Raw genomic sequence first — 15,683 nt, forward strand, 5'->3', positions numbered from 1 at the left:
CTCTCCCTATATATATGTTATTGATCTAAGGATGAGTTTTCAATGGTTATATTTCTATCGATAATTATCACTAAATATGACATGGCGTGTCAAAAATTCAGTTCTATTAATTTTTATAAATTTTTCTAGTCAACTATCTAATTTATATAGCCATTGGATTATTATCTCACGGCTAAAATAATAATATCCATTGAAGATTAAATATTAAAGTAATTATTAAAATTACACTGATTAATCCAAACTATACAAAACAACCTATAATTTAGTGTTAAACAAAACGGGATATGATTATCCAACTCATGCATACCATCTCAGCATTTATTTTCGGGGAAATTTTATTAACACCCCATATTTTTATTAAGGCTCTTCATTTGAAAAATATAATCTCTTTATTACAATTATATCCTTGCACACCCCCAAATTGTTTGACATCGTCTCCACACCCCATAAGCTTTTTTCCTTTCTTTTTTTTTTTTTTTTTTTTTTTTGCGTAAAATCATTAACGAAAACAATTTATGATGAATTCAATCCACAAATATCGGATGCCTTTTCAAATCATTGACATCATAAATATTTTCCTTCCAAAAATAAAATAGGAAACTTATAGAACACATGAACCATCTTTCTTAATGCCTCTTTCTTTTCGTCCTCTTTTTCTTATTTTTTTAATCCTTTATTATAGGTTAAGATAGAATTTTTTTTATTGATGTATATATATAGAAAACTAATCATACAGAGAAAAAAGTTTCAAACAACAAAAATTAATATATAAAGCTTAAATTTCATTTTTTTCCCTCGTTTCTTCTCGTTTCTTCTCGTTTCTTTTCAAGTCTTCTCAATATTTCTGTTGCATACGAATTTCGACAGAATGATACGGTATTATATTATCTTCAAAACAACAAGAAAAATAGATGTAGAGTTATTCAAGTGTGATTATATGCAGGGGCAGAGCTGTATTAGTCCTATTTGGGGCAGCTGCCCCCACTGGACCCAAACACTCCTCTTACAATTTGACCCCAGGGTTACAATTTTTAACATTTTTCTCCTTATTTGCCCCCACTCAAATTTTTTTATTGTCATTTCTCCATAGTTTTTTAAAGAAAATTTCAATTGGGTAATGATTTTTGGTTTTTAAGTATATTCTTATTTCAAATTTAAGTCTAAAATAAACCAAAAATTAACCATGTTACCATATAAATTTACAAGTTTTTAGACTTTAAACGTTGAACTCTATTGATTCTAAAAAAAATGTTTAACTCTAGCTTAATTCATTTATAATCAAAGGAATAAAATAGATAAGTTAAGGGTAAAAATTACATCATTATAAATTTAGTTCAAAATTTTAGTTCAATCATGCTCCCACTAAACAAAATTCCTGACTCTGCCACTGATTATATGACAGCGAGAGTGAAGAAAAATATAAGAAGACACGGAAAATAAACAAATAGGGGAAGTTGGTGGATGATTATGCTCTTTCATTCTTTTGTGTTTTTTTTTTAAGTTGCCCTTTTTAGTCATTTTCTTAATCATGGAGTGCCTTTGTACAATTAAGGGGTGTCAATATAATTTCTCTTATTTTTGTTGTATGCGCTAGTGCTTCTAAGAGATAAAATTTAACTCAACTAATTAAAACTACACCAAGAATATTGGCAAATGTTTTGGTCCTTCACTAACGATTGTCCGTGAAGGATTATCTTACATGGCAATGAGATATGTAACATAATATTTATTTTTTGCAATTATAACATTGGAAAGATGTAATGATAAGAAATGTTCTTTACATCTCACATTATTGTTATGTATTAAATGTTATGTCACGCGTCTCAATTTTATATGTTATATTGTGTGGATGTAGAAATAGCTCTTAGCAATGGATTGGAGATAAAATCGAAGGATAGTTTTATAAATTTAAAAGATAGTTGGCGACTATGAATCTAGTAATAGAGTTACCTGATCTGGAGTGGGACATGGGAGTACATGTCCTGGCTCAACCTCTCTTTTCATGACTGAAGTAAATCTTTCTCTCTCACAAACTCTTAAAAATTAAATCATAAATTGAGATTGATAAAGGAATTCCTTTCAAAGTTGAAATCAGATAACGATTCTAAATTGAATCAGATTCAGATAAAAAATTTTATTTGATTGAATTAAAATTTGATGAGCAATGCTATTGGGCATTGAATTAAAAGAAAATGAGTCCCAGTGTGAGACTCACTTTTTACTAGTGGTAGAGTTTAAAACTGGTGGTACTTATTTTTTTTTTTTTTTCAAATTTAAAGGACAACTCCAATGTACAAAGAATCAAAGATGATATATACGTATTAGCTCTCTATTAATATTTGGTTCCACAGTTGATATCTCATTGAGCGACTTTGATTTATTTGTATATTTAACTTGATAAATTTGGTGCAGTTAGTTTGGTCCCAACGGTAATTGGCACTTGTTTAAAATGATTTGTTTTTTATTTCCAACTTGTAGCCCCTTTAAAACCGTGCATGGGTGATAAGTGTGGTCAAACCTGTTTTGTGACAATGTCATTTATTGGAGTTATTTGTCAAGAATTTTGAATTCATGGTTGATCACTTGATTGTCAAAAGTTTTGAGTTTATGATACATTTTCCTAAATCACGTCAAATTTACAATGCAACCGAGCAACTGCCTGAGAAAATGGTATTTGTCAAGATTATCCGAATGAAATAAATTCTTTTTGGCAACCTCTAACACACATGGATAAAAAGTTTGTCGAAATTGTCAAAATTTCAGTGGAAATTCCATATTTTTATGGTTCTCAATTTTTTTTCCATCATTGTATTGATCGGCAAAATATTAAGAAAATATCAAAAATATATGTAAATACTGGTCGAAATGTAATATGTATGAGGTTTTAATGTAAAAATTGATTATTTGTGTATCTTTTTAATGTTTATGCTATCAAAAAGTATTAAAAATATGTTATAATGTAAATTTTCATAATTTCTATAAAATTTTATAATATTTCCACCGATATCAATATTTTCTCAGATATTTCTGTAAAAGTGAAAAATTGATAGTTCCACCGATACCAATATTTTCATCCTTGGGAACACCCAAAAAAACTCACAGGTGAGACTCTCATTTTTAACTGTTAGATTAATTTTTCAATGCTAAGATCTGTGCATGTCCATCTTAAAAATTTATAGAGCAATTATTTTTATGCCAAATTTGACAATTGAAAAATTGATCCAATTATCAAAAACACTGTTCCACTGGTGACTCTCTCTCTCTCTCTCTCTCACTCTCTCTCTCTCTCTCTCTAAGAATTCTCTTTCCCAAAGTTTACTCAAACACTATTATCTAATCTAAGCTAATCTAAATCTAAACAAACATAAAAGAGTAAAAAAAAAAATGGATTCCTCTTTTAGTCATTTGTCAACCTCTCATTTTTTCCTTCATATTCTGTTTTATTTTTTATTTTTTCTAATTTCTTCTCTCTTGGTTTCTTTTTTTTTCTCCTTTTTTTTTTTTTTTATAAAACTCCTATATTGTTTATTTTTAGTTTTTCCTGTTTTTTTAAACCTTATTTTTCCATTTGCTCATTGTCTTTTTTTCCTTGACAATTCATTTTTTTACAATATCATTCTTTGAAATATTTTCTTTTCTTACTTTCTTTTAATTAAAATAATTCTTTTCAAATATCTGACTATTTGAGTTTCTTTGGTAAAAAAACTCTTATATTAATTTTAATTCTTTTTCGATGTATTTTTTGAAATATTTTTTTTCTCTTTCTCTAATTAATAGACTTAATTTTTAAAAAGGTCACATATTTTGACTCGGAATCAAACTTACAAAATTATTCTTCATGTATATATCATGTGACTCAACTAATATAATTAAAAGACGCGGGTTCAATCGAACAGTTAACTTTACTAGTCACCAAGTGTCCTCTAAACCCATCACTCTCAATTTGTGTTGCCTTATCTTCTAAAAATGTGTTGTTAATTTCAATTTTGTAGTCACATTAAAAGTTCAGGTGTTGAACAAATGGCCATGGTATGTATATTCACAATCATTTAGGTTGTTGAATATTTATTTTGGTAGTTGAATATTAAAAAAGCATGTCTTATAGGTAGTTGAATATTAAAAAAGGATGTGTTATAGTGAGAAAGATGGAGATCTTATGCGTGTAGTTAAGGTTGGCCATTTGAGTAACGACACAATGAGACGATTCAAGACCCGCACAAAGTTAGCGGATTTAAGTTTACTATAAATGAGTTTAGGTCATAATCAAGTTGACACGATTAACATGATTAATAAATGGATTTGATTAGGGTTGACCTCCCAACATGAAGTGACATGAATTGACACGATTAACTATCTGTTACATCTGCAATCTAATGATATGAGATATAACTTGAAAGTTTATATGACATATTAAATACAAATAATGTGAATTTTAATATTTGTAGGTAAAATTCATTTATTTTTCTTAAAGGAAAAAATAAATTGATCAATAAACATGTTAAACATGCCTTGACCGAGTTAAATAAGTCATTATTATATTAGTTATTTATTCAATATATTAATTTAAACAGGTTATGTGTGTTGACACAATTAGCACGATTAATAAATGAGTTGTGTTTAGGTTGTGATTTTTGACACATTTAATAAACGAGTTGTATTTGAGTTGATATTTTCTGACACGATTAATAAACGGATTAAAAGAAACACGATCGACTAACATGAATTGTCACCCCTACGTGCAGTGATTTACTTCTTACTGATTTTGGCCAAAAGCGCACCAGTGGTTATGCTATGCTGACGCTTGCAAAAGAGAGATAGTTGTGCAATGGCAAAACTAAAATATTTTTGAATTATTATTTTATTCTCAGAGTTATGAAAATCTTTACGCAGAGAAGAAATACTAGGATTACTCTATTTATCACTCTCTTTGTTACTCTCTAACTTATCCTTTTGCCATTTTTCTTTTCATTCTCTCAAGAAAAAGGAAAAAAAATTCTAGACCATCCTTTTACCTTTTATTACAACCATGCCATTAGATGAAGTTTTTTAATTAAAAAACATGTAGCTATGTAAATTTATAATCATAATATAGTGTATATATTTTTATTCTCATTTATTTTGCTCTTAAATGGTTATGTTAAAATATTAAATTTTGGAACCCAAAAAATAAATTCAGTATAAAAAAATAAATAAATACATAAACAAAGTAATTGTTGCATAAACAAAAGTAAATAAAATCAATGCCAGCAGGCATTGGCCTTGCCGTACAACAACGCTGGAGAGTTAAAACAAACGATTGTTTTTTTTTTTTTTTAACAAACAGGTTAAAATAATTTAAATAGATCTTTTTATAAATTTAGCAAAAAAAACAAGATCTTTTTATGAATAAATAAATTAAATAATTAGAATTTTCAAAATAAAAGACATTTACACATAGTGTAGTGCTTAGAATATAACACGCAAAAATAAAAATAATCAACATAATAGTTTTTTATTTATAAAATGAGGAAATTAAGGTCTCGTTTATTTCACCGATTCGAATTTTCAATTTTAATTTTATTATAGTTAAAAATTTTCACAAAAAGTCACATCTAAGTTTTTCTGCTATAGTAAAAAACTCTCACATAAAATCACATTTCAATTCAAATTAAAAACTTAAATATATCAACAAACTGAACGAGGCTTGATTAAACAGCATAATCATAACTTCTTGCTTTTAAATTAAATGGCTTCATCCAGTGGCATGGTTGTAATAAAGGGTAAAAGATTGGTTTAGAATTTTGTTTCTTTTTCTTAGAAAATTATAAAGATAAGTGGCAAAAGGAGAAGTTAAAGGAAAATGAAAATATAAGTGGCAAAATGAGAAGTTAAAGAGTAATAAAGAGAGTAATATTTAGGCCTCGTTCATTTCACCGATTCGAGTTTTGTTATAATAAAAAACTCTCAGAAATAGTCATATTTAACTTTTTTATTAAAATAAAAAAATTCTTACATAAAGTCACATCTCAACTAGAATCAGCGAACTAAACGGACCCTAGAGTGACCCTAGCACATTTTGGGGAACTGTTTGATCAAATTTGAATGGTGAAAAAGATCTTAATGTGTTTAGTGTTGCTTTTCAATTCTCCACATCAGATTGCAAGTTGTTCTTTTCAATATTCAAAATCCTCACTTCTTTTTCTTCTTCCCCACATTTATTCATTACCTCCATAGCCAAATCCTTCAGATAAAATGCATACTCATTTCATTAAAAACACGAATCTTCAAAAAAAAAACAAATAATAATAATAATAATAATAAATTTAAAATAGTTTTTTCTTTCTACTGAACGAATCACTCTTTTAGTTCTATAAAGAAAGAACGAAGCTCCAAAAGAAGCATGAGAAAAGCAAAGCAAGTTGGGTTCTCTTGAACAAAAATCCAACTCTTGTTTTTTTGGTCGCTAATAAGTGCATTTGATTCAAGTAGAGGCAGGAAAACACCTGAACAAGAGTAAATTGTCCAGACAACAACAAGTAAATAAATTTGTCAAAAAGTCGGTACATAGGAAGATAAATCGGCGACGAGAAGCAAATTTATAGAAACTAAGGATGATGGGATCTTTTTTCTTTTTTTGCTAAAAATGAATTTGATTCCAACAAGGGAAAAAGCCGAAACCAAGGCTGATGGGATCGTTTGCTGAAATGAATGAAAAAAAGAGGACATTTTTTCTTTCTCGAACAGAAAATGTGCGTGTTGACAATATAATCTGAGTGTCCCCGTAATTAATTTGCTGAAAATGAAAAGCTCATCAACGTCTGCCATTTAGAATTGAAACAAAGAAAGAAGAAAACGCAATGGAATTAAAAAAAGGGCAGCTAGAGACAAAAGAAAGAGAGAAGAAAACTGAACAAGAAAATTAGTAATGGTTTGAGTCTTTGGGTTTGTGGATTTTGAGTCGATGGAATTAAAAAAGGAAAAATAAAAATATAAAAATAAAAATTCAAATTACTGATATTTTTATTATTTGATCGTTTGTTGTGAAATTAGGAGCTTTTCCCTGCAGTTAATTTGCAGAAAATGAAAAGCTTATCAACGACTATGGAAGAACTAGTTTTTACGACTTATTGTTGGTTCGTGAGTTCAGGTGCAGTGCTCCTGTCGTCAGGCATATATTCGGAGGAGGGGGTGGTGTTTAGTTGCAGAGGTCGCCGGCGGGTTTGTTTGACGACATTGGAGGGGTGGCAGGTGACATCTTGTTCACATCACATGTGGTGAATGAGTATTTTTTTTTTTAAATTTAATTAAAAAAAAACTAAAAAACTATAGTGTCCCTCTAAAAGACATGACTTCCTTAGAAGTAATAGATCCACTAATTGGAGCAAGAGGGAAAAGAAATATTTAAGAAAAAATTATATAGGGGTATACTTAAACGGACAATGTTAATAAAAAAAAGTAAGAAAAAAAGTATTTTAAAGAAGGATATTGCCAAAAAAAAAAAAAAGAATTAACAAAGAATATAAGGGGAAAAAAAGATAATACACACAAGAAAAGAAGAAAAAATAACTAAAAAAGTTTAAGAAAAAAATAAAAAGGAGAACATTAAAAAAGAAGAAGAAGAAGAAAAAAGAACTAAAGTAATATAGGATATTTTGGAGAAAAAAAATCTTAATTAGAAACATATTTAATTTCGCTAATATACTGATACTGTGCACACGGATCGAAACGAGTCGAATGGATTTATTGAATTCAGAGCGAGCCGTGTAATTGCTATCCAAGAGGTAGGATATCCTTGTCCATATCCTTGTTAGCTTTGCTCTAAAGTCTTTTGGCCTATGGAAATGTTTTTAAGACAAAACATGTTTTATAAAGAAAAGTAGTTTGAGGAAATAACATGATTTATGCTATTGAATCCATAATGAACTGAATTCAGTTTTAACATATATATATTTTTTAAAATAAGATGTTTTAAGAAATGGTAACAACGCTGATGGCCTAGTGATTGGGATATAGAGATCATATCATTGGGCGCAGGACCCGAAACCCATACGGGCCACTACGATGGTGTTATGGTCTTGCAATTGTTGCAAGTAATTTATTATAGTTTATAAATTACTTGTTGATGCATGAAACTGAAAATTTAAGTTTATTTTCCTTTCAGAAAAATGATGTTTGGTTCCAAATGATATGTTCTGACCGTGCACATTATTTTTAATTTATAAAGTTTTTCTAAAATTATATCCTATTGGGCATTTCGTTCAGTTTTTCCTCTATTTTTAATATATTAAACCCTTCACGCGTTAGCGGTTTAGATTGACAACATGACAAGTGAATGCCAATAGATTAAAGGTGTGAGATTCGAAATGGTTAATTTATTTTGAATTAACAGTTTTTAATTCTAAGATGTACTGTATTTCTGTATATAAATTGTATTGATCGACATTGTCCCAAACTTGTACTTTTATAGGCTATAACTAAGTTAATAGCTGGATAAGAATTCCGAGTGAAATCTCAAGCAAGCAAGAGGCCTACCTTTTTCCTCTATGAGAACGGTTGTTCTGCACATTTCATCTCTGCAACACTTATCCCTTTCTTCTTTCTTGATTTTCAGTTCCTCCAGCTCCTTTTCGCCTACCATCGGAAGATGCGCGTAAGAGAATCAAAGAAATTTGCTATACTGTGAATCAGCAGTCAAACGAAACTATAAACAACTTTACTTTTCCAAACAGCAGCTATACAGTGTAATCTGTGTTTGTTAGAGATAAAATACCTTATTCAAGAAAGAGAGAACAAAAAAGGTAAGAACTTACGCTTTCTAATAGTTTCCCCTGCAGAGTCTAATTTTAGAGACAGGCCGTTCATCTGTTGATTCAAATTATCAAGAGCTATTGCACTTGCAGATAGTTTGCCTTGAAAGAACTCTTTATCTTTTTCGGCTGTGAAAAGCAGGAAACAGAAATTAGCATTCTATGCCTCTTTTGTGTGTGAGTGTGTGTGTGTGTGTTTTTTTTCCCTCTTTGAAGAACATTTGAATCGTAACAAAAATTGAACGAAAAGAGAGCTTCAAATAATATTTACCATCATGAACCTGGCTCGCTAATTGCTGTAATGTTTCAGTGAGTTGATCGCACAAAGTCTTAGTTGAAGAAAATTTCGACTCTAATCCATTCCACAGCTTCTCATCTTCTTTCTGCTTCACCTTAAGCTTCGCATTCTCGTTAAATGCATTTTGCAGCTTTTCTTCCAACGCACGGATATGCTCCATTGATTTTTTCAGCTTATTGTTCTGCAATTTTTTTTGTTCTTAATTAGCTTCTCAAATTAACATTAAATTGCCAGCATCTCGTTGATGAATACACACGAAACTCTAACGATCACAAATGTAGGAAAAAAAACAATGAGATAACGAAACACAAAGACGCATCATACGCTTAAAGTTGCTAGATCATAGAAGCGAAGAGATTTACCGCCATTTCTAGATCAGTCTTTACGGAAGCTTGCTCTTTCACCAATTTCTCTACAAATCGAAGATTCGACAAAACAGTCTCAGAAAGCGTCCGAATTTCCCGAGAAAATCAGCCAACAACAAAAACTTTCCGAATGAAAGAATAACCTGCAGTGAGCTTCAAATTTGCGAAACTTCCTGATGACACAGAATCTCCGGGAGGACGCGATGAGAAGGAGAAGGTCTTTGCAGCTCCAGAGACCGATCCGCGCAGCCACTTCAATTGATCCAAGCTCTTCATGCTTGGAAACCCTAGCTTCTGCATCTTCAAAATCGAAAATTGACCGAAGAAGAGAAGAAACCCTAGAAATTGTCACCCTACGCTTTGGCTCTGGAGCTCTGAGAGTTTCAGACTGCAAGAGTACGGTAGTTAGTTGAAATGAAATGGGCGCCAACATTTCGCAGGTATTTATATATGCATACATATATAAGAATTGTCTCCGGTCAGCACTTAAAAAGTGGCATATCAATCAGGTATTTATATAATTGTGTATAAATTATGTATATTTATAAGTAAATCATGTATATTTATATGTAAAATCGTGTATATTTAACATAAAATATAACAAATCAACCAATATATATATTTTCATGTTATATGTTCACTAATTACTATAAAAAATACATGTTTTGAAGATTAATATACATTATCATTTCTTATAACTTAAGATACACAATTTATATGTAAATATACACGATTTACATATAAATATACATGATTATATAATTATATAAGTGTTATGTAAATATACACAACTTACCTCTAAATATATACAACTTACCTGTAAATATACATAACTTACCTATAAATATATATAATTTATGCAAAATTATATAAGTGTCTGACGGGTGCCTGACCAGATACCTTACCTATATATATATATATATATATATGTATGTGTGTTATAAAAGATGTTGACGTGTCATTTGAGGCGGTTCAATTATGGGGTTAATTTTCGGCTTTTCACTTTGCCCCTAGATTTATTGTTGTTTGGCGAATGGTTCTTAAAATGACAGTGCCAGTCGATGTTAGGTTTAGATGAAAACACGCGTGCCGTTTATAAAGGTGAAAATATTGGAATGAAAAAAAACAAAGAATTTATCTTTAAGGGCATGAGTTTAGTTTTTTATTTTTTATTTTTGATAAATATTTTTTTATCAATATAATTATTTAATTAAAAAATTATGAATAAAAAATAAATGTAAAAATCCTGACCCGCATACTTTTAATAAATATTTTTTAAGATTACCGAGTGGAATAAATTCTTTTAGAAAACTTCTAACACTCATGGATAAAAATTTTGTCAAAATTTCAGTGGAAATTCCAAATTTTTAAGGTTCTATTGATCGGCAAAATATTAAGAAAATATCAAAAATATATGTAAACACAAGTCAAAATGTTGATATCAGTTTGCATGTAGTGTAATTGGGAAGAATATTGAGAAATTTTGATGATTTTGGAGACATAAATTTTAAATTTTTTTCTTTATTTTAATTTGTTTATAATATCTATTTTTTTTTTTACATTATTTCTTTTGTCATCTAGTAAGGATAGAGTTAGGAATATGAAGAATGCAAACATCTAATTAATATAATCTTTGCATTATATCTTCATCTCTCTCTCGGGAAAAAATATTTCAAAAAATCACATCAAAAAAGAATTAAAAATAATAAAAGAATTTTTCACCAAAGAAACTCAAGTAGCAAATTATTTAAAAAGAATTATTTTAATTAAAAGAAAGTAGGAAAAGAAAATATTTCAAAGAATGATATTGTAAAAAAAATAAATTGTCAAAGAATAGTCAGGAAAAAAAAGACAATGAGCAAAAGAAAAGGAAAAAAAGGTTTTAAAAAAGGAAAAACTAGTAAAAAATGTATTTCTCTTTTAGCCATTTGTCAACCTCTCATTTTTTCTTTGATGTTCTGTTTTTATTCTTTACTTTTTGTAATTTCTTTTCTTTTGGTCTCTTTTTTGTCTCCTTTTTTAATTTTATAAAACTCCTATATTGTTTATTTTTAGTTTGAGGGAAAAAAGCTTAATCAGAAACATATTTAAAAGGAATTACAAGAAAGTATTTTTTTTTAAAAGATATTGTAACAAAAAGAATACAAGGGAAGAAACCAAAAATAAAAAATTTATTTTACTATCTGCATAGTTATTTACTGAATACACAGTCCGAAATACTTAACATATCTCCAATGTCATAACCAGTATTGTAATATCACTTGTGAGACCAGGAGAAAAATAGACCTTGCAATTTTTATTTATTTTGCATGACAGCCACTTTGTTCTAATCATCACTCGTAAGAAGATCACAGATTTGTCAATTTTTTTTTCCTTCCCTCCATGTTGATCTTTGGTTTGGACAATTTGCTGCAGAAAGGAGAAAGAGAAAAGCGAAGAAAGACTTCAATAATTATCGTATCTCCTAGAACGTGTCAAGAATATTCTCCCGACAACATAGAAGTATCTGAAAGATGAGATATATCAAAATACACCAAACGTTATTTTGTCCATTTTCAAGTCTGCATTCATAGAAACAATCAAATATTTTCGTTGACAGTTTACGTGTGAAAGCTAATCATAGACTTTTCTACATCCCTGATCATTGTCAAACCGTCTATCTAGCTAAACCTTCAACCTTAAAGAAGCACTAAATGCCAAATAAATTAGTTAACACTAAATGCCAAATAAATTAGTTAACACAAATTGCCACCCTTATTCTCATCTCTTACCAATAGAATATCAAGTCAAAGCACATATTACATTTTAGAAGTAATAGATCTACTAATTGGAGTAAGAGGGAAAAGAAGTATTTAAAAGAAATTAAATAGGGGTACACTTGAACGGATTATTTTAATTAAAAAAAGTAAGAAAAAGTATTTCAAAAAATAATATTATAAAAATGAATTAACAAAGAATATAAGGAGAAAAAAAAATCATACGCAAAAGAAAAGAAGAAAAAATAAACAAGAAAATTTAAGAAAAAATAAAATTAAAAAAAGAAGAAGAAAGAACTAACGTTATATAGGATATTTTGAGGGAAAAAAAACTTAATTAGAAAGATATTTAAAAGGAATTAAAAGAAAGTATTTTTTTTTTTAAAAAAGATATTGTAAAAAAAATTCAAGCGAAGAAACCAAAAATAAATAATAGGTAACAGAAAAGAAATAAACATCTACTAGCCATTTTAACAAAATTTATAATGAAAAAATAAGCTTATTTTCTATATATACATATATACATATATATATATATATTGTTATCTTTTATAAGTCTTTTCGTAGCTATAGCTAATTAATAACGTCAAATTTCATGAGACAAAAATTACAAGTTTATTTTACTATTCACATAAATATTACTATTTACATTCTTTTTCAAATAAAAAAAAATCATAAAATAGATCACTTGTAAGGTTTTCTTTTGTTTTGCTTTATTTTGTTTTTGATTTACTTTTTTTATATGGAATTCATTTGGAAGAAATTACACAAAAAACTCAACCTGTTCTTTTCCCAGCATTTCCAAAATCTAATATTCACATAATCATTTTGTATATGTTTTATATTGTTACTAATTAGCACGTGCCAAAGGCACGTTCTACGCTTATGGCTAGTTAAAACAAAAACAAAAAAAGAAATACTTTTGTCAGTTGCTTTTATTTTTATTTGTTTTGTATGACAGGCACTTTGCTCTAATCATCACTCGTAACAAGATCATAGATTTGTCAATTTTTTTTCCTTCCCTTCATGTTGATCTTTGGTTTGCAGCAGAAAGGAGAGAGAGAAAAAAGGGAAGAAAGACTTCAATCAAAATGGCATATTTGAACTTCCGCCAAAATTCCCAAACAACATGTGTGTGTGTATATATATATACACACACACATATCTCCCAGAGAATCATCTTGTAATAACATGAGAGAGGGTCTTTTTATGTTGCCAGTGCACTTTTTTTCTACGGGAGATACGATAATTTGTAAAATTTTACGTTAAAATTTACAAATTCAAATGATAAAGTTACAAACTCGAATAATAATTTGTAAAATTTTAAATTTTACGATGAATCGTTTGAGTTTGTAAGTTTTTACGTAAATTATTATAAAATTCAAATTTCACAAATTATCGTAATTTTTACAATTTTATTATTTGAGTTTGTAAGTTTTTAATATAAAATTTTACAATAATTATCACCGGTGCCAGGAATATTTTCCTGGCAGTACAGAAGAATCCGAAAGATGAGATATATCAAAATACACCAAACGTTATTTTGTCCATTTTCAGGTCTGCATTCATAGAAACAATTAAATATTTTCGTTGATATTTTACGTGTCAAAGCTATTCATAGACTTTTCTACATCCATGATCATTGTCAAACCATCTATCTACCTAAACCTTCAACCTTTAAGAAGCACTAAATGCCAAATAAGTTAGTTGCTGCTATATCTCTATATATAGAGCGCTAAGCCAACCCAGTAAACCCACACACTTCTCCATATCCAAATCCACATTCGTCTTCATTGAAGAAGCAAACGATGGTGAGGGTCATTATCTATAAATATGCTTTTTGCTGTGACACACAGAAACACATATACACTTACGATATAGATGAAAAAAAAACATCAGTTTTTCATGCATTCTTTAAGGTTTTTCACGTATGAAAAGGAAAAGCATAAGAAGAGTTCGAAATAATGATCCTTTTACGTACGGTCATGATCGATTTTCCAACATTGAGCGAAGTTAGTTTGATCTTCTTTTTCTTTAAAAGAAAAAAACAAAACTGAAATTAGTTTCAGTTTAGCAGATTCCATATTATATATACAGTCTGTATTTGTTGTGTGTATAGAAACGTCGACGAAGTATTTAAAGCTTATGGGTGATATAATACAATGAAATATTGTAAATATATGTACATACATATATATATATATATGTATATATATATGTGTGTGTGTGTGTGTGTATTTGAATATTTAACTGTCCCTTCAAAACTATTTTGCAGCCTACAGTATTAATTGGACCATTTGGAGGGCCTGACGGGCATCCTTGGGATGATGGGTCCGGATCTTTCACTGGAGTTCGAAGTATCAACCTTACACTCAAGGACGCAATCGGGTCTTTTTGTATTGTCTACGACTTGAACGGTAATCCCGTTCAAGAGATCAAACATCTAAGTGGTGACTCCGGTTACACTACAGCAAATGTTAGTCTGCTATTTATTTATTTATTTATTTATTTTTTAGATAAATTATGTGAAAGCCCTATATAGCGAAAAAATAACGATATAGAATGGCTATATTATATAATTTTCTTTTTTTGTTTTTAATCTTTGAAATCCAGGCTTCCTTTAAATTCTCAGAGGAGAGGATAATTCAAGTGAGTGGGTACATTGATATTCTGTCTCCTGCCACTCCAACGAGTCTTGTGATACGCTCGATTACATTAAAGACCGACCAGAAAACCTATGGACCATACGGAGTTGAAAAAGGCACACCTTTCAGTTACCAAATCCCAGCTGGTGCCTATATTTCTGGATTTGTAGGAAGAACCAGCGGTGATTACCTGAATGCGATTGGATTTTACCAAACGACACCTTAATATATATGTGTGTGTATATGTATCACCAGTGTACTATTATTAAATAAAAACAAACTCTATATAAATAAATAAACTCAAATCATGAATAAGTGTGTGGTAATAATTGTTGGTGTTACTGACTTTTATTACCATGATATACACCTAGGAATGATTTGATGAGTATGTTTAAAAAATAAGCTCTCTATAAAGAGCAGGCTCTCTATGTAGAGCTTCTTCTCGTCTGTGTAATATATGATGTATTATTGTGATGTTTGAACTAAGCTCTATATATAGAGCTGATTAAATAAAATTCAGTGAGATATTAAATATTTTGTTGTCTTGGTCTTTTTTTCCCACTATTTTTTTAGTTAAATTTATTCATTATATCTTTAATTAGATACGGCCTTTAGTAATTATAAATACTTGTTTATATCTTAAATCCTCAAATTTTTCAATATGGAAAAAAAAAAAAAGTTATGATTATCTCTTGATTATCTTGTCCATCTCAACTTATTCAGATTTTCCAAGATATAGCCTTGGAAGATATCCAAATTGGAATCAGTAGAGCACAACTTGGATACCACTTAATTACTTGGAAATTCATACAATTATGATCTCAAAAATGGAA

General features: G+C 29.2%; 2 protein-coding genes across 2 annotated transcripts; one reads left to right on the forward strand and one right to left on the reverse strand.

Annotated features, from left to right (window-relative positions):
* Positions 1-8,511: 8,511 nt before the first annotated feature.
* On the reverse strand, positions 8,512-9,749 carry LOC21384388 (synaptonemal complex protein 2; the record flags this gene model as incomplete). The annotated part of the gene is made up of 5 exons (XM_010093466.2): positions 9,593-9,749; positions 9,447-9,496; positions 9,058-9,265; positions 8,790-8,915; positions 8,512-8,610 (listed from the first exon to the last, which is right to left on the reverse strand). Coding segments are annotated over exons 1-5 (640 nt in total), but the record flags the coding sequence as incomplete, so codon positions are not given.
* Positions 9,750-9,868: 119 nt separating this feature from the next.
* Positions 9,869-15,076, forward strand: LOC21384390 (agglutinin alpha chain). The gene is made up of 3 exons (XM_024162595.1): positions 9,869-9,889; positions 14,481-14,681; positions 14,819-15,076. Exons 1-3 carry the CDS (start codon positions 9,869-9,871, stop codon positions 15,074-15,076), a joined length of 480 nt encoding a protein of 159 aa, XP_024018363.1.
* The last annotated feature ends 607 nt before the right edge of the window (positions 15,077-15,683 follow it).

The sequence above is a fragment of the Morus notabilis genome, unplaced genomic scaffold (genome assembly GCF_000414095.1).
Source record: "Morus notabilis unplaced genomic scaffold, ASM41409v2 Scaffold2522, whole genome shotgun sequence".
Lineage (NCBI taxonomy): Eukaryota > Viridiplantae > Streptophyta > Magnoliopsida > Rosales > Moraceae > Morus > Morus notabilis.

Excerpts from the sequence above, each read along its gene's own strand:
- LOC21384390 (XM_024162595.1), top strand. The coding sequence starts at position 9,869 with ATGGGCGCCAACATTTCGCAG. Across the intron at positions 9,890-14,480 it reads TGGGCGCCAACATTTCGCAG|CCTACAGTATTAATTGGACC; the intron begins GTATTTATATAT and ends ACTATTTTGCAG. Across the intron at positions 14,682-14,818 it reads CCGGTTACACTACAGCAAAT|GCTTCCTTTAAATTCTCAGA; the intron begins GTTAGTCTGCTA and ends TTTGAAATCCAG.